Source organism: Rhododendron vialii, chromosome 12a, assembly GCF_030253575.1.
Source record: "Rhododendron vialii isolate Sample 1 chromosome 12a, ASM3025357v1".
Lineage (NCBI taxonomy): Eukaryota > Viridiplantae > Streptophyta > Magnoliopsida > Ericales > Ericaceae > Rhododendron > Rhododendron vialii.
The window spans coordinates 34880236-34899933 of NC_080568.1; the positions used below are offsets into that span (position 1 = coordinate 34880236).

At 38.0% G+C, this 19698-nt stretch overlaps 2 protein-coding genes across 2 annotated transcripts; both read left to right on the top strand.

The window, feature by feature from the left end:
• Positions 1–5061: 5061 nt before the first annotated feature.
• On the top strand, positions 5062–6371 carry LOC131309717 (ankyrin repeat-containing protein BDA1-like). Its single transcript, XM_058336314.1, has 2 exons — positions 5062–5386; positions 6022–6371. Exons 1-2 carry the CDS (start codon positions 5062–5064, stop codon positions 6369–6371), a joined length of 675 nt encoding a protein of 224 aa, XP_058192297.1.
• A 7201-nt stretch (positions 6372–13572) lies between these two features.
• LOC131310162 (uncharacterized) lies at positions 13573–19303 on the top strand. Its single transcript, XM_058337025.1, has 4 exons — positions 13573–14035; positions 15991–16253; positions 17003–17311; positions 18602–19303. The coding sequence occupies exons 1-4, from the start codon at positions 13699–13701 to the stop codon at positions 19244–19246; spliced, it is 1554 nt and encodes a 517-aa protein (XP_058193008.1). The 5' UTR covers positions 13573–13698; the 3' UTR covers positions 19247–19303.
• The last annotated feature ends 395 nt before the right edge of the window (positions 19304–19698 follow it).

Below are 19698 nucleotides of genomic sequence, written 5' to 3' on the forward strand. Positions count from 1 at the left end.
ACATCATCACATCACAAGCTTACATCACTAGTGTCACGCCCTGAATTTTCAACATAAATAAATATTCCGCTTTTAATGAAAGGGTCCTCGCATATCATTAATAATATCCCAAAAGAGTCCCCACCTGTTTAATTTTACAAATAAATTCCCAAATTTAAGAAAAATACAACATTGGCACTCCGGCCCAAATAAACTTAAAACAAGTACGAACAAGTTGTTAAGTTACAAACAGTTTAGTCAAAAGGAAATACTTGAATGAATAGTTACAAACCCCTCTTTATCAAAAGAAATTCAATTACAAAGATGATTAAGTAACTCAATACGAATAGCTTCCAAAAGGTCCTTTACTTCCAAGAAAACAATGCATGCGAGCTATTAACCAGTATTTGAACCTGAAAAGAAAAATTAGGTTGAGCTACAAGCCCAGTAGGAAAATCTTTACCAATTCTATGTGCAAACATGAAGACAAGTGCAAAAAGATGAAAACATAAAGGTATAACTCAATCGATAGATAGGAATCATTTCAAAGGGATGCCAATCATTCATAACAACCATTTTAAGACTTGCCACTATCACCAATCAACCACACTGTTCATAAGACTCGAGCAACTCCACGGTTCGACACGACTCTTTATCACTAATCTCCACCATCGGTATTTCCACCCCTTGCGTTACCGTGTAGCACTACAAGAGTCACCATATTATCACCCCTAGCGTTACGGTATGCACCAACATCTAGGATCTCCGTATTACCACCCCTTGCGTTACGAGACCATCTTAGTCTTCGTATTACCACCCCTTGCGTTACGAGACTTTCTAAATCGACCACCGACTCAAACAACCATTTCCTCACTCAACATACAAGTTAATATTTTCTCAGAACCTCATTCATTCATGAAACATGTCACGACAGGCCAACAATATCACAAATATGCCACAAACGTGCACAAGCAATCATTCATTCGCAAGTTGCATCTTATTGGCATTTTAACCAAGTAATCTATTATTCATTCCTTACTAACAGAAGGCCAACAAGTCAAAAATAACATCTACTAATCATAGAAAGTCATAATGACAAAACAAGGATCATAGGAGTAGCCAATGGACGTTGGGAGATCGACACACCCTCACTTTAACAGTCATAACTTTTTGTGTACTTAGAATCTTTAGATGATTTTGGTGGCGATGAAAAGCTAACTTCAAGACCTTCGAATCGATATAAAATTTGCATGAATCCGACATCGGACGAGAAAGTTATGGCCGTTTGAAGTTGGGCTGAAACCCGAAAGACGAGCAGAAAATTCCAGAGAGGGGAGGGATCGATCCCCCCATCACCAGGGATCGATCCCTGGGTTTAGGGATCGATCCCTACGCGATTTCGGGCGATTTCTGCAGATTTCAACAGCTTTCGAAACGAACGAAGGGAGATGATCAAGGCTCGATTCTCACATCATATCAACATATAAACACATAAAAGAGGTAAAGAAGTCCCTACCTCGCGGCGATAGCCAAGATCTACAAGATTTGAACGAGCCCTAGCCTTTTTGAACTTCAAAACTTCGATCCAAGCTTGACCCAAGGATTTTCGAGCTTAAGAACGCCAATGGAAGGCTGAAGGGTTGTTGATTCTTGAAGTTCTTGAGAGATTGAGTGGAGTTTGGAGTGGGAGAAGGAGAGAGAGAATCCGGTAGAGAGAGAGAGAGAGAGAGAGAGAGAGAGAGAGAGAGAGAACGGATGAGAGAGGGAGATTGGGAGATATTTTTTAATCTCCTACACACACACCCCATATATTTACTCCCACATCTTTTTATCACACACACGCTCCCTCATGTTTCCATTCTATTACTTCAATCCCCAATCTAATTAGCCACTAAATAAATCACATTTTTCCCAATTAGACATTTAATAAACATTCCAATAATTAATGATTTTTTTTTCGGGTCTCTACAGTCTATCCTCCTTAAGGAAATTTCGTCCCGAAATTTACAACCCACGCCAACTAAGATCATGCATCAACTACTGATGCTTATGCCACAACATATATAATCAAACAATAAATCAACAATCAAAGGGGTGAAAACTTAGAACTCACATTGATTAGTTCGGAAACAAATGCGGATGCTATTCTCTAACCTTGTCCTCTTTTTCCCACGTCGACTCTTCCTTTCCGAGATTACTCCAAAAAACTCGCGCTAATGGAATAGTTTTACCCTTCAAAACTTGCTCACGCGAATCTAGGATACGTGTCAATTTCTCCTCAAGAAATCCACCAACCTCTAATCATCCCTATCAAATTTGAATTTGCACAAATACTCAAGTTCGTTGAATATTCGTACTAAAGTTCTAATCCCATATAATTACATAACAACCACATCAAGATCTATCAACTAGAGCACCCGCGTTCTCCAAACTCTGAAATTCACATTCCTATTCCTTGTGCCTTATTCCAATAAGTATTCATCCACCTACCAAGAAGGATGTATTGAAAAGCTTATAAAACTCCAATTCTTATTTCCCTCAATCAACGTCAACCAACGAATTAAAATTTTCACATACTAATTTAGAGTACCCAAATTTTCTATATTGTCATAGAATCAAGAATATCCTCATCCACTTAATAGTGTTCTAAATGAATTCTCAAGAGTCAACTAATCACTTGGTACCACTTGATCTAATACACACCTCATATAATAGTGAATTGTCCCTTTCCTTTTCGCATGATGTTAAATTCTTTGAAGTATCATGGGTCATTCCTAACTTAAAACTCTGGCTTAATGATTTCCACCTTGTGACCACCAAGTTCAATAGTACCCCCACAAAAAAAAATCTAACTAAGCATGCATATTTTACCAAAGGATACTTACAGAAAACTCAAAAAAAATTGGGAGTGACTTACTCACGAACAAGATTCATAATAACAATACGGATCCAAACTAAACTTAGCTTGCAAGCAATTCAAGATCCAATTATTAGACTACATAATGATTCATTATCCTCTGCTCAGTCATAATCATCAACTTGCAATGGTTAAACTCCTCACGCTTCAAGTTATTGATATTTCTTTCAACTCCAAGAGTAGACATGTCCCACAATCGATCCAACTCTGATGATACTACTAATGATAGGCTGTAACATTATTCCCTTAATTATCCCAAATGGTCCTATGCATCTTGGTACTCACTTCCCCCTCACAGAGACACGATTAACTTCCCTTGGTATAGCGAAGTACACAACACCAAACCACTAGCCATTATCTCCAATTTACATCTCTCAGCCAACTCGGAATCACCACCAACTTCTGTCTTGGAAACCCAAACTTACTCCCACGGTAATGTCCCTTCTACATAAATCAACACGACATAACATTAAAACTACTCAGGTGAACTCAGAAATCCACTACTCTCCTTACCACAAGTCATTAATTACTCTCAACTAAGGGTTGACATATCACAGAAACTTCTCATATCTAATCTTTTGATCATATCATACACTAGAATAGTAAGGAAACAATTTTTTTGAAGTCAAGTGAATTTACTTTACCCTCCCCACAAACTAATTAGTTCCTTATATACCATTGATGCTGTTAAAGAAGAGACATATGCCAACTTCCAACTACAAAATAACTCCACTTAGTCACCCAAAGAAATAACACTGCTAGTCATAATTGAAACATGGAGACCCTTCTCAATTACTAAGCTCCAATAGATTCATGAAAACTAATGCATTTTCGAGTAAATAATCCCCTAGGACCATCTCCAATAAAATAGCAATACTCAAGACATGCTCCCTCGAGAAGATAAACGCTAGGTCAATGTCTAAGTGTCCAACATGATGAATGTCAAAAATTTATCAACCACGAGTCTCAAAGTTACGATTTATAAGAGCATGTGTATAGTGTCGTACGTCATTAAGTAAATTTTTTTTTGAAAGACATTATCAACAAGTAGTCAACATAGCAAAAACTTGGGATGAAGTTCACTCCATTGGGATGTAACTGATTCTAAGCCTATACTGTTACCATTTCCAAAAGTGACTATATGAACAATCAGTCTTCACAAAGCCTTTCCTCTTCTTTTTTTAAAATAAAAAATAAAAAATAAAAAAATAATAATTTGAGTCCAACTACATATGTATATAACTCCGTAGGTGTAACGGTTCCGAAAACCAAAATCCACCACTTCACATGTTTCTCTATACTTACTCGACGTCCCAACTGTAAGACTTGATTCGAATGCGACAGTGTCTACAACGTCCAATTAGTCTTACTTATTCAGTATACATCTCACGAAGAATGAACTAGATTATCAAGGTTCTCAATACGACCACAATCCAGAAAATGAAAGGCATGTAAAGTACTCGTCAAATCGTAAGCCACAACCAAACAAGAAATTGAAAATAGAGATTCCAATAATTTGCATAGCGTTACGTCAAACTAAAAGATTTGTGTCAATCAACTCAAGTACGTTTCTATCGCTTACACATTTGACTAGTGACAAGTATCCACATATCACATCACTATCTAATTAGTATCGCATTCAAAGAAATGACTTCACCCACTAGGTTTACACAACCGGTCAAACAAAAAGAATTTAAACTAAATAGCAGCACATTTCATACACAAATACCTCAACAAACCAACCATGCAATTTAATAGCTCACACAACACCAAATATGTTCATGCATTAACAAACTCACTCAGTATCCAATGGACTCGCAAGGTATCCAACAAACTCATAGAGTGTCTAACAAACTCACCAAGTATCCACTACTTCACAATTCACGGCTTTAAGAAGCCCAATAGTTATCTCGTTCTTTTCAATCTCATAGTGCCTCACACGACGTCTATTCACTTTACCAGTCTCAAGCATTCCCATTTATTCAGTCAATGTTTGACTTGTACTATCAATGTTTGACTTGTACTATCAATGTTTTCTTCTATAACAAGAGATTCTGTATCGTTTCCATTTTTATTATCTTCTTGTACAAGTATCATTCTTCGAGTTATATAGTAGTAAAATTCTCCTTCTTTTCTCTCATAAAAGAAAGCATAAATATTTCGATATGAACGAGAGAGAAGACATGGGGAGAAGGCTCTATGAAGCTTGTTTGAGTGGGAGTGTCCCAGCATTAGATGCATTGATTGAGAAAGATCAACTCATTCTCGACCGAGTTAGCTCACTAAAATGCTTTTCCGATGACACCCCCTTGCACGTAGCCGGATTGCGCGGTCATTTGGACTTCATGAAAGCCCTTCTAGCTCTGAAACCAAAACTTACCATTGAGTTAGACTCGCTACGGTGTTCGCCCCTCCACTTAGCTTCCGCCGAGGGCCACGTTGAGATTGTACGAGAGTTGTTATGGGTGAACACCAACGTCTGCATTGCTCGTGATCAGGATGATTTATTGCTTTTTTGCTTTAGAATTGTTTACAGTTCATATCTCTCTTTTTTAAGAAAAAAGAAAAGAATTTGAAATTCGTCGTTCCTTCCCACGTGAAGATTCTAGCAGACAATAGCGACTCCCAAATCTAATTAACCTGATGCTAGCTTATAGCAACTCTCCTCTAGTGTTTGAGTCTATCTCAGTGGGAAAAAAACTGTCTCAATTGTCATCATCCATAAAAACAAGAGACTACATGACATAGTAATTGTATTGTCATCATCCATCAGCAATTAAGGCCAAATAAGTCTACTAACTCTCAAACACATATTAGTAAAAATCATTACAGGATGGTCGTAAATGAATAAGCACCCAAAATTTGTAAAGATTCAATTGTTGTAAACGATACAGTAACTATTAGTTACAACAAAAAATTTATCATCAAGATTTTGTAATTAATAACACCAGAACATGTAGCTGAAGGTCGTGCAGGTTTTGGGTTCAAACTGATTGTGTACGTAGCATCGATATCCTAATAGTAATTTAACTTACTAATGCACTACCATTCTACCTGTAGCCCAAAATAAAATACTCTCGAATTGATCAAATATGATAGTTTTCTGAAAACATATATTCCAACAGGTAGAATCCCTCTCCACTTGGCAGTCATGAAAGGGCGAGTTGAGGTCATATTAGAACTACTTCGAGCTGAACCGGAGTTGATTCACGAGAAACTAGGCAGAGGGGAGACTGTTCTGCACTTATGTGTCAAATATAACAGGCTAGAGGCCTTCAAGACACTGGTGCAATATTTGCACAGCAACCACATGGAATTTCTCCTCAACGCTGGAGACGATAATGGCAACACCATCTTGCATCTTGCTGCAGCCCTCAAACAAAAGGATGTGAGTTTCTGTGTATACGAGGAGCTAGTTACTCTCACTACTATGACTACGAAGAAGGACCAGACTCTTAAGTTCGTCCATTTGTGAGTCCTTCTCGGGTCTTCTTTGGTAACGGAAAAGTTCATATTTTAAATCTCATCGAGACCCACAACTATGCCTAAAATAAGTTGAATGTTCTTAAACAAATTGACTCCTATTGCACCACTACAAACTGTTATTTTTCATCCCTTTGTCCCCATTTTAACATTTGTAACCAAAAACACAAGAATGAGAGAAACTTATCTCTTAGACTTGGTGCAGTGGCATTTGATAATAGAAACCCAGGTGCAGTAAGAGCCTTTTGGTCTAGGGTTCGACTTCTACCCACGGGCTATCAGTTCTTGTGTTTGAAACCCGCCAGTGAATATTGAGCTGGATATACTTGAAATAGGAAACGCGCATAAGAAAACGTGCTTTTCTGGCGTCTTTGACTGTCCTCCTTTCATGTGCCATAGGCTGACCCCTTGAGTTGTTGAAAGTTTGCTGGGAATTAGTTGTTTATCTTTATCTTGTTTGGCTTGAAAACAACTGAAAATGAATTTCTCAAGCTCTAATTGCTTCTAATTTTTTGTTCTTAATTTTGTGGCATTATTTTCAAATTAATGGCACTTTGTATGTGCAGAACATAGAATACTTGTTGGGAATAAAGAGTGTCAAAGACCACGCCAACGTCAAGAACAAGAATGGTTCTACAGCTTTGGATGTTATAGAGTACTGTCCTAACAGAGACCTAAAAACCATGGAAATTCGAGAGTTTCTTTTACAAGTTGGTGTTCGTAGATCCATTTGCAGTGAGCCGGAGCCCAATGCCGAATCACCTCCCAATAATCCTCCTCCTCAACGTTGTTGTATTTCTTGGTTTTGGAATAAGTATATCAAGGTCGACAATGAATGGCTCCAAGAGGTACATTTGGATGATTCTCTCTCTCTCTCTCTCTCTCTCTCTCTCTCTCTCTCTCTCTCATAGAATTAAATACACTCATACACATGCATAACTATAAATCATAGCTCCACCAGCCTCGCAACTCCTCCCTTTGAAAATTTTGTGGAGCCAAACATTCCAAAACCGACACCCAGTTGCCTCCCCAGACTCCTCAACAAATTCACATTTGCTATGGTAACTTGCCACACTGAGCAAGTCACTGTAGCACTCGCCCCATTCTCTCTCTCTAGAGAGAGAGAGAGTGAATGAGTTTATTTATTTAATTTTTTGGGTCAAAATGAGATTTTTCGATTTGAATAGCCATTTTGCTTAGGTTGCTGGGGTGGGGATGTATTTTGTGCCTAGCCAAAATAAAATTTGGTGTTTTGGGAAGGCATTTCGCCTAGTAAGTGCATGCAGGAGATGCTCAAAATCACAGGTACACATTCTATCCATCAAATAAAAAACTAATGCTTTCAAGCAAACTTCAGAGTTCGCGAACTACTCCAGGAGTAATCATCAAATTTGTTATGCTGTGCCACTCATATGGGCCCAAAATCTCAATCTCAGAAAAGTAATTCTAATCGTTTATATCTTTTTTGGCTTATCGAGTTTGTCGTGGGTACATAGAAAATCACACCGTCGGGCATCGGTATAAACATGACCCATATAATATATCATTAAAAAAAAGAAAGCTGTTAATGCCACGGGTGTTTTGTTCGTGCCACGGACATTAATTAGACAGAATTGTAAAAAAAGGCTTAATTGCCCTCCCAAGCAAGCAAAATTGTTTTGGTTTCTCTTTTCTCATTTTACTTTTCAAAATGTCTCTTGGTGACTTTCCGTGTACAGTCTACAAATCCTCTTCATATATTTTCCATTCCTAATCCTTTTTTTTTTTTTTCTGATCTTATTCCTAATCTAATTTGATACTTCCACTATCACATGACCCAACCAAAACGAAAATGCTATCGGTACCGAATCTTAGGGTACCGAAAATGTACAATGGCATGTGGGGCCTACTTTTTGGTCCCACACGAATAATTCAAACTGTTCATTAATTTGAAAAATAATTTTTTGAGTGGCTCTTGCAAAAAATCAGCTCAATTGGATTTCCGATAGTGGTTGATCTAATCTTTCAATTTATCATTCAGAGTTTACAATTTTGAATGACAACTTGAAGTTTGGATCAACCTCTTATGCATATTCAATTGAGCAGATTTTTTTGAAAGGCCACTTGAAAAATTATTTTAATTAATGAATGGTTGGGATTATTTGTGTGTGATCCAAAATTGACCCACAAACCGTTGTACATTTTCAATACCAATAGTAGGACTCCGAACAAAATCTTTCTTCTATAAAACCAAGTTGATACGATTAAAAAAAAAAAACTGAATTACCAATAACTTCTCAAAACTTTAACTTAGTATAATGATTTCTTCATTTTTAACTCCTCCCATGCTACTAGATTGCACTAAAAGGATTGAACACTAATTAATGCAGTAAAAGGTGTACAATTTTGATTGCTGAGAGGGCAATTGAGCCTTTTTATCATTCAATGTAATTAATGTCCGTGGCACAAACAAATTGCCCCGTGGCATTAACAGCTTCCTTAAAAAAATACTGCTAGCATGATTTCTGAGAATAAACTTCAGGATGAACATGTTTAAATCATGTTTATGTGCACGAGAAACATGATGAGACAAACAAATAGAACGGAACTGATCCTCTTTTGGACCCAAATGGGTCTATTTGATGAGCAGTATTGTGCTTGAGACACGGTCATGAAGTGACAACGCAACTAGCGGGCCTTTCAAAAGCTTTGGTCTGATATTTAACTCCCAACTAGCTAGGTACTATCATTTTATTTTTTGGGTGACCAATTCTATATGGGTTTAGCCTGGAATTGAATCTGAATTAGATGGTGCATGGGTCAGATAACGAGTTATGGAAACCCACTTTTTTAAGTTATTATGACCCACAATATATGTAAATACATCTTCCATGCCAACAACAGGTACGCGGCCATTTAATAACGGCAGCCACCCTAACTGCAACGATGGCTTATCAATCTATTTTAAGTCCGCCTGGTGGTTTATGGCAAGAAACAAAGAGATGCCAAAACGCTGCTTCGCCCGCCCTTCCTCCTTCCTCTGGCTATTCTGATCTTATTTCGGATGAGCACATTGCGGGACATGCCATTATGGACGACCTTATTTCGGATGAGCACATTGCGGGACATGCCATTATGGACAACAATGGCACTTATTATACTTTTTACATGGTTAGTAACACCGTAATGTTAATAGCATCATTGGCCACTATCATGCTGGCCATGACTGGATTCCCGTCGACGCTCAACAAGCATTTAACATGGCTGATGGTGATGACTGTGTTCATCACAATTTACTGTATGGCTGTGTCTTATCAGTCGGCAATGGCTTTAGTATCCCCCAACATATGGTCCAAATCCAAATTTTACTTTTCGATTATAATTTATGTTTTGGGGATTCTATGCGTATTTTTTTTGGTGCTTCAGTCATGCCGCTTCTTGGTATGGTTGGGGAACAAGTTGGTAAAACTCGTTAAAGCATGTTATCGTTGTTGCTGACCAACTCCAAGAGATGCACACAATATTACTATTGATCAGGTTAATCCAGCAGCTGGCAGCCATAAGTGCATAGGAAACTTCTGCTAGCTAGTCTTTGGACTACTTTGGGCTTCTATTCCAAGCCGAGGGTTTGTGCTTGTGTATGAGACACTTTACATTAACCACTTGTTTGTGTACGTGGCTTTCACCGAAAAAAGAAAAAGTTTGTATCTTGTCATTTTTTTTGTGTGTGTGTACTTCGGAATATTGTATCTTGTCATTTGCTATCATATGAGAAATGATTCAATAATATTTTGGGACCATCTTTGAGTACTATGTTTTGGGTACCATGTAATGTCTCACAAATGTATTTTTGGAATATGCTTCATTTGTCATATAGTAAAGCACTTTCTACCTATACTTCGGTGACACATCATATGATACCTAAAATATGATACTTAAATATGATCACTATATCATTGCTAGCTTGAAATGATTTTGGCACCTCACATTTTGATAAACACACGTACTCCAATGCTTTTCTTTTAACGTTAAAAAAACACATGGCACAATTTTGAAAGCAAAAGTTATAAAAGACAAATTTTATAGTGTAATTATTAAAGAGTGGACTATCAAAATCACGTCCATTTTCTTATCAATGTTATTGACACATCACGGGAGCTGTATAATGCACGAGACCCCATAAGATACATGTGCACAAAAACGACGACATTGAATACATAAAAAAATGCTGCAACCTTACCCGAACACACACGACCCACACAAACAAGTGTGGCCTCCTCACATCGGAGTGTGTGTGGATGTAGACTTATTGTTGAACACATTTGTGACCCAATTGTGTGTGTTGTAGACTTATTGTTTTCTCTATTTCCAATGTTGAGTTAGGATAGTTTAAAATAAATTTACAATTTCTTTGAGCTTTCCTAATTAGTACTTTTTAATTTACTTTAATTAATAAGCCCCGTACGTAATGGAGAAATCCAAGTGGGCGATATTCATAATTAATCACATCTGCAAAAATAAGAAACGGGTCGTCATGAAACTAATTCTGTTTTTATTTTTATTTTAATGCATTACGTATAGGATTTGTCTATCATGGATTCCACCTGAGTGAATCCAATTTAAAATCTTGACAAGTACATTGAAGGGGAAAGGGGAAGGAAAATTCAACTAAAAGTCGGATGAAAAAAGAAAAAGCAGTTTGGGACCGAGCCCAAACCACGCCTTGTGGGCCAGGCCCCTAACAATTTAGCTCTAAACTCCATGGGCGTGGCCCGAAACACCAGCCCAAATCAAAACAAAGATCACAACAGTCTCAACAACGCTGCATACATACTCTCTTTCTTGCCATTTTTCAAATCAAAAAATCATTATTTGAAAGATTTGGTTGGTACTCCCTCCATCCATATTGAGAGTCACATACTCTTTCTCTCTCTCTCTCTCTCTTGTCATTTTTCAAATCCAAAAATTAACTACTTTCGTGTGTAATTTTCACGGAAGTAGTTGATTTTTTTTTTTTGAAAAATGGTACGACTTTTCGTAGTGGACTCTCAATATGGAACGGAGGGAGTATTAAATACGAGTAGTTTTGGTTCGGCTCGGCTCGGCTCGGCTCATTAATCTCAACCGAACCCAAACTCTCTTATTGATCGTATAGAATTTGGGAGAAAAATAAGTATTGAATTATATATATAACCTTAAGTTTTTTTTATATTTACAAATAGACCCCTAAAGAATTATTAATTATATTTAACTACAGGTTCGCGAGCCTAACCGAGCCGAATACCGTTAGGCTCAGGTTCGGCTCATTTACGGAACGAGCCTAGAATCGAGGTTCAAGTTCAGTTTGTTTAGCAGACGAATCGAACTCGAATGAGCTCTTGCCAAATCGAGCTTCGAACAATTCGCGAACGGCTCAGTTCATTTGCGGCTAGATACGAGCCACATTTAGCCAATTTGCTTGTGTTGCTCCTCAATGAAATTTTTGGTGCTTTGAAAGACCAGGAATGGCAGCTAACCCCAGAGTTTCTAAATTTTAAGAACGATATCATGTAATGTAACCTGTTAGTAAGAGGGAGGAAAAATGAACTTTGTTTGCCGCCGAGGTATTTGATGGAAGCATGAAGTTATAAATAACAAGCATGAAGTTATAAATAACCGCGCCAAAATTCATTAGATATTCGTTTGGAAGGTAGTCTCGTGTTTTTTTTGCAAGGAGTACCCCACTAGGCAACGGATTTTGAGAAGGGAAATGCTAGGCACAAAGAAAACTTACTCCGAAAGTACCCCGAAAACAGCAATCTCTTCATCTTGTGGCGGTTTATTCCTCCCTTTCTTTTGGGCATAATCTCTATTAATATGGAGTCTGATTTGTTTCTTTCTTTCTTTTTGGTAACGAAGGAATAACCCTACAGCCAGGCCACTAAATGGACCCGTCTGTGCAACCCAAACCTCCTGGGGAGCTAGTGCGGCCACACCAATCGTGGCTCCCCACTTACTTCAGGGTACTCATCCGGTGGAAAATCAAACTCCAAACCTTGAAGAGTACTCCCGAAGTTTGATTTGTTTCCTTATAGTGTGGACATACATGGATTTGATAGTCGAGGTGGAATACATGTACACGATGAGGCAAATTAATTACTCTATTGTTTTCCGGTACTCAATATTTAACCAACTTACTAGATTGTTAATGAGTTTTTTTAATTAATGAAAATGTTTAGAATTTTTTCTTAAAAAAATGTATTATTTTCAAGTCTTTGTTTTGTGAATCGTACAAATAATTTTGAGACAATGGTAGTATTTTTTTTTATCTATGCTATTGACTCATATTTTTAAGCCGTATGCACGAGACCACATGAGATACATGTGACTTACACACAAACGACAACATTGGATGTATTTATGCCCCAATCAATTTTTTTTTTTTTGAATGTTGTGTCCCAATCATTACACTTTTTTTTTTCCCTCTCTATTTGCAATAGCCGAGTTAGAGAGTTGGACTAAACTTACCACTGATTAATGTTTGTATAATCTTTTTCTTATCTGAATTTTTTGGTTTGCTGTAAATTTTCAGAAATCAGGGAGGGGGACAGTGATATACCCTGCCCCTCCCCGTTGCCATCCTAGTGTGTTGAAAACAGGCAAAAAAAACTTTTTTTTTTTTTTTTGGCAAAGATGCCCAGTTTACACTTCAATTTTTACTTACACCCATTGAACTTTGAAACAAAGTGAAAACGTGAAATTTATTAAATGAAAACGTAGAATGACCAAAACTCCATCCGAAAACCTTGACCAATCAATTGGTTCTCTCTAAGCACACACAACGGTTGTGTAAAACACAACACACAACCAGTCTATAATCAGGATTCACTCAAACTCTTCAACTTTCCCTGGATGAGTTTTTTTTTTTTTTAAATCTAGACCATTCAAATACATCTGCACGGTCAGAATTACGTGCACAACCAATACAATGGTTGTGCGCGTATACTTTTCGTTTAATCATCCCTTCCCTCTTTTAATTGCTTCCCCTTTCTGCGCACTCAAGGCACCAGAGACGTCGACTTTGGAAGTTTACAACTACAAGGTGAAATTTCTTGTCATTTTCGCAAACCCACAGTTCTTCTACGATGGCTAAAGACTTTTATAGGCCTCTCCTTTTTGTGGTTGACATGCAAATTGAAATCTCCTTCACAGGAATGTTTGACTTGTAGTATCAATGTTTTCTATAAGAAGATTTTGTACCGGTTCCATTTTGATTAACTTCTTGTACTATCATTCTTCGAGTTATATAGTAGTAAAATTCTCCTTTTTTCTCTCATAAAAGAAAGCATAAATATTTCGATATGAACGAGAGAGAAGACATGGGGAGAAGGCTCTATGAAGCTTGTTTGAGTGGGAGTGTCCCAGCATTAGACGCATTGATTGAGAAAGATCAACTCATTCTCGACCGAGTTAGCTCACTAACATGCTTCTCCGATGACACCACCTTGCACGTAGCAGCATTGCGCGGTCATTTGGACTTCACGAAAGCCCTTCTAGCTCGGAAACCAAAACTTGCCACTGAGTTAGACTCGCTACGGTGTTCGCCCCTCCACTTAGCTTCCGCTGAGGGCCACGTTGAGATTGTACGAGAGTTGTTACGGGTGAACACTGACATTTGCAATGCTCGTGATCAGGATGGTATACTGCTTTTTTGCTTTAGAATTGTTTACAGTTTATATATCTCTCTTTTTTTATGAAATTCGTCATTCCTTCCCATGCGAAGATTCTAGCAGACAATAGCGACTCCCGAATCTAATTAACCTGATGGTAGCTTATAGCAACTCTCCTCTAGTCAGGGACGGAGCTAGGAATTTCACTACACAGGGGCGACCATGTATGTGCGCAAGACAAAAAGGAAGAAAGAAAAGAAACGTGCATAACAACGTGAATACATTAAAACTCAAAAATGTAAAAAATAGCAACATGACTACTCCATACTTAATTATGCTTTTCATAAATTATGCTCCCAAAAGAATTTAAATAAAATATGCGACCAATTCTGCATAAAAATACTAAAATAAAATAATTAAACTGAAAAAATACAAAACATTATGGAAAATTGCAATTTCGTAATACAATGAATGTAAATAGGTAAGAGTTGCATCACTATAGTTTGAGTATATTTTAACTAAGTTAGCTCATACTCAACTATCAATTGACAATCAGTTGCAAATTTAAAAATGAATGTAATACTTTTTTATTTGTAATCATCAACATTGTGACACATCAATTATAGGACAAAGAGTGTACATGTAGCTTACATCTACTTTTGTGATTAATTATTTATATGTTTAAATTTTTAATTATGTTGTGTCATGCCCGTGCTTTTTTCGTGCTCATGTTGTGCATGTGTCGTGTCGTGGCACTCTTAAACGTGTTGTGCCTATGCGGGATGCCTGCTGCAGCGAAGACCTTTGCACCATACCTTCAAGATAGAAAATCAAACAACATTAAAAAAGATAAAGCGGCAAGCATATAAAAGAAATTGATTATACATTGCCTACGTAAGGCCGGAGCTACTTCCTGGGAAGTTCTATCAGCATGTTAATATCCCCCCTCCCAAACAATGGAACACAAAAATCCAGAGTGATAAAACTAAGATTACTACTGACAACAAAAATGATGATCATTATCAACAGTGCCATCACGGAAGTTGATATATATTGCAAAAGTATTAACGACTTACCTCAGCTTATCTAGTAAAACGAGGCATCTTCAATTGCATTCCGCTCTTTCATATCATTAAAAATATCGATGATAGAATCGGCATCAAACCTTTTTGCATTATCCCTCTCCATGTAAGTGATTTAGAAACTTGCTAAAGTTCATCCCCCATCGTGTTGCGGAGTCTAGTGTTTACTCATTTCATAGTTACAATTTAGATTTCACTAAGATTACTTAGAGTTCATAAAATCTCCTCCTACGTTCTTATTTTCTCGAAACTGCCTTCAAAGTTTTGACGATGTGGGATTCTTGTGCCAAGAAAGAGGGAGAGAGGTCTGGTATGCCATGGAGATTTTTTAGGCAGAGAGGGGGGCGAGCCTCTAAACTTTCATAGAAATTTTTTATTTTATATATAATAAGTAAAGTTTTTTTTCTTTTTTAGAGGCGACCGCCCCTACTGGCCCCTCCCTAATTCCATCCTTGCCTCTAGTGTTTGAGTCTATCAGTGAAAAGAAACTGTCTCAATTGTCATCCATAAAAACAAGAGAGAGTACATAACATAATTGTTTAACTTTCATCACTTGTCTCATCATCTGCAAGGCCAAATTAGGCTACTAACTCTCAAACACAGAGAAATAATCATTACAGGATGGTCGTAAATGAAGCACCCAAAATTTGTACAGATTGAATTGTTGTAGACATCTAACTATTAGTTACAACAAATATATCATCCAGCTTTTGCAATTAATAACACCAGAACATGTAGCTGAAGGTCATGCAGGTTTTGGGTTCAAACTGATTGTGTACGTAGCATCGATATCCTAATAGTAATTTAACTTACTAATGCACTACCATTCTACCTGTAGCCCAAAATAAAATACTCTCGAATTGATCAAATATGAGAGTTCTGAAAACATATATTCCAACAGGTAGAATCCCTCTCCACTTGGCAGTCATGAAAGGGCGAGTTGAGGTCATATTAGAACTACTTCGAACTAAATCGGAGTCGATTCATGAGAAACTAGGCAGAGGGGAGACTGTTCTGCACTTATGTGTCAAATATAACAGGCTAGAGGCCTTCAAGACACTGGTGCAATATTTGCACAACAACAACATGGAGTTTCTCCTAAACGCCGGAGACGATGATGGCAACACCATCTTGCATCTTGCTGCAGCCCTCAAACAAAAGGATGTGAGTTTCTGTGCATACACATAGCTTGTTACTCTCACTACTATGACTACGAAGAAGGACCAGACTCTTAAGTTTGTCCATTTGTGAGTCCTTCTCGGGTCTTCTTTGGTAACGGAAAAGTTCATATTTTAAATCTCATCGATACCAACAACTATGCCTAAAATAAGTTGAATGTTCTTAAACAAATTGAGTCCTATTGCACCACTACAAACTGTTATTTTTCATCCCTTTGTCCCCATTTAAACATTTGTAACAAAAAACACAAGAAAGAGAGAAACTGATCTTTTAGACTTGGTGCAGTGGCATCTAATAATAAAAACCCAGGTGCAGTAAGAGCCTTTTGGTCTAGGGTTCGACTTCTACCCACGTGCTATCACTTATTGTGTTTGAACCTTGCCAGTGAAAATTGAGCCGGATACACTCGAAACAGGAAACGCGCATAGGAAAACATTTTTTTCTGGGTAGCTCCAAGACTCTTTGACTTCCAAAAACAAATCCACTATTAGAATGCTAGGACGAGTGTGCTTTTCTGGAGTCTTTGACTGTCCTTGTTTCGTGTGCCATAGGCCGACCGCTTGAGTTGTTGAAAGTTTGCTGGGAATTAGTTGCTTATCTTTATCTTGCTCGGCTTGAAAACAACTGAAAAGGAAAAGCTAGTCAGAATTTTCTCAAGCTCTAATTGCTTTTCATTTTTTGTTCTTAATTTTGTGGCATTATTTTCAAACATTAATGGCACTTTGTATTTGCAGACCATAGAATACTTGTTGGGAAAAAAGAGTGTCAAAGACCTCGCCAACGTCAAGAACAAGAATGGTTCTACAGCTTTGGATGTTGTGCAGCACTGTCCTAACAGAGACCTAAAAACCATGGAAATTCGAGAGTTTCTTTCACAAGTCGGTGTTTGTAGATCCATTTGCAGTGAGCCGGATCCCAACCCTGAATCACCTCCCAATAATCCTTCTCCTCAACGTTGTTGTAAAGCTGGAGTTCTATTAATTGGATGCATTTCTAGGTTTTGGACCAAGTATATCAAGGTCGACCCTGTCTGGCTCCAAGAGGTACATTTAGATATCCACACACACCCTCTCTCTCTCTCTCTCTCTCTCTCTCTCTCTCTCTCTCTCTCTCTCTCTCTCTGATGAGTTGTCACAATTTGATAGAAATACACTCATAAATTTTTTTTTTCGGTCAAACGGAAATTCAAATACACTCGTACTTATGCATAACTATAAATCACAGCTCCACCAGCCTCCGTAACTTTTGCGGAGCCAAACATCCCAAAACCGACTCCCAGCTGCCTCGCCATGCTCCTCAACAAATTCGCTTTTGCTTGGTGACTTGCCACACCAAGCAAGTCACTGTAGCACTCACCCCATTCTTATGATAAATGGTGATGGGCTTGGCGAAGGAGGCGCAAAAGTATTTCAGATATAGAGAACAAATTTTTGGATTTTTTTTGGATCAAAAGGAGGTTTTTCGATTTGAATAGCCATTTTGCTTAAGCTGCTGGGGGTGGGGATGTATTTTGTGCCTAGCCAAAATAAAATTTGGTGTTTTGGGTAGGCATTTCGCCTAGTGCGCAGTAGATGCTAAAAAATTCAAAATCACAGCTACACATTCTATCGATCAAATTATTAACTAATGTTTCAAGCAAACTCCAGAGTTAGCGAACTAGTAATCACCCCAAATTTGTCATGTTGTGCCCTTCATATGGGCCCAATCTCAACCTCGAAAAGTGATTCTAATCGTTTATCTTCTTCGGCTCATCGAGTTTGTCGTGTACATAGAAAATCACACCTCTAGACATCAGTATAAACATGACCGACCGAAACACACTGTCATAAAATATTAACCGCTAGCCTAATTTCTGAGATAAACTTAAGAATGAACATGTTTAATTAAATCATGTTTACACGCACGAGAAACATGATGAGACAAACAAATAAAATGGTTTTGATCCTTTTTTGGGCCTAAATGAGTGTATATGATGAGCAATATTGTGCTGAGACGTCACAGTCTTGTAGTCACAAAGCAACTAGGGGGCCTTTCAAAACCTTTGGTCTGATATTTAACTCCCAACCAGGTACTATTATTTTCTTTGTTGGCCAATTCTATACGGGTTTAGTCCTTGGTTATAATTGGACAATTCATTTGTGGATAGTGGAATTGAATCCGAATTAGTCAGTGCATGGGTCGGATAATGAGTTATGGGAACCCATTTTTTTAAGTTATGATGACCCAAAATATATGTAAATACATCTTTTATGGATAATGAGTTATGGGAACCCACTTTTTAAAGTTATGATGACCCAAAATATATGTAAATACATCTTTTATGCCAACAACAGGTACGCGGTCATTTAATAACGGCAGCCACCCTAACTGCAACCATGGCTTATCAATCCATTTTAAGTCCGCCTAGGGGTTTTTGGCAAGACACAAAGAGAAGGCAATATGCTGCTTCGCCTGCCCCTTCTCCTTCCTCAGGCAATTCAAATCTTATTTCGGATGAGCACATTGCGGGACATGCCATTCTGGACAATAATGACGGCGACACTTTTGCTAAATACTTGGTTCTTAACACCATAGTGTTAATAGCATCATTGAGCACTCTTGTGCTAGCCATGAGTGGATTCCCGAGGCACAACAAGCTTTTAACATGGCTGTTGCTATTCACTGTGTACATCACAATTATATGTTTGGTTGAAGCTTATGCGTTGACAATTACTTTAGTTGCCCCAGAAATATGGTCTAAATATAAGCTCCCTTCGGATATGTTTGATGGACTGTCGATTGGTTGGACGGGTGTATTCGCATTTGTTTTGGTGCTTCACTCATGCCGCTTCTTGGTATGGTTGGGGAACAAGTTGGTAAAACTCGTTAAAGCATGTTATCGTTGTTGCGGACCAACTCCAAGAGATGCACACAATATTACTATTGATCAGGTTAATCCAGCAGCTGGCAGCCAAAGGTGCATAGGAAACTTCTGCTAGCTAGTCTTCTTTGGTCTACTCTGGGCTTCTATTCCAAGCCGAGGTTTGTGCTTGTGGGTCGGGATCAATACTGTAGACTAGTTGATTTGGTGTGGTCGAGAATCTTTAGTAAAGAATACGGTAACGTATGAAACCCTTTATGATGTGATTGTGAGTATATTTATGTAGCATGTGTGTGTCCACTAGCTCAAGGTGTGTAGTAGTGCCCAAGGGGCACCATTTAGCATTACCATAGTAATAAACCTGACTTTATTGGATCAGTAAAACAGATGGGTGCTTGCACTCGCATGCTGAATCCCACCGGTCTCTCTCTGGAACCTCTCTACGTCATCAAAACTCAAAATCAACCATTTGTTTGTGTGGCTTTCATCGAAAGAGAAAAACTTTGTATCTTTTCATTTGCTATCATATGAGAAATGATTCAATCAGTCTGTTTCAAACGAGGTGGTTCT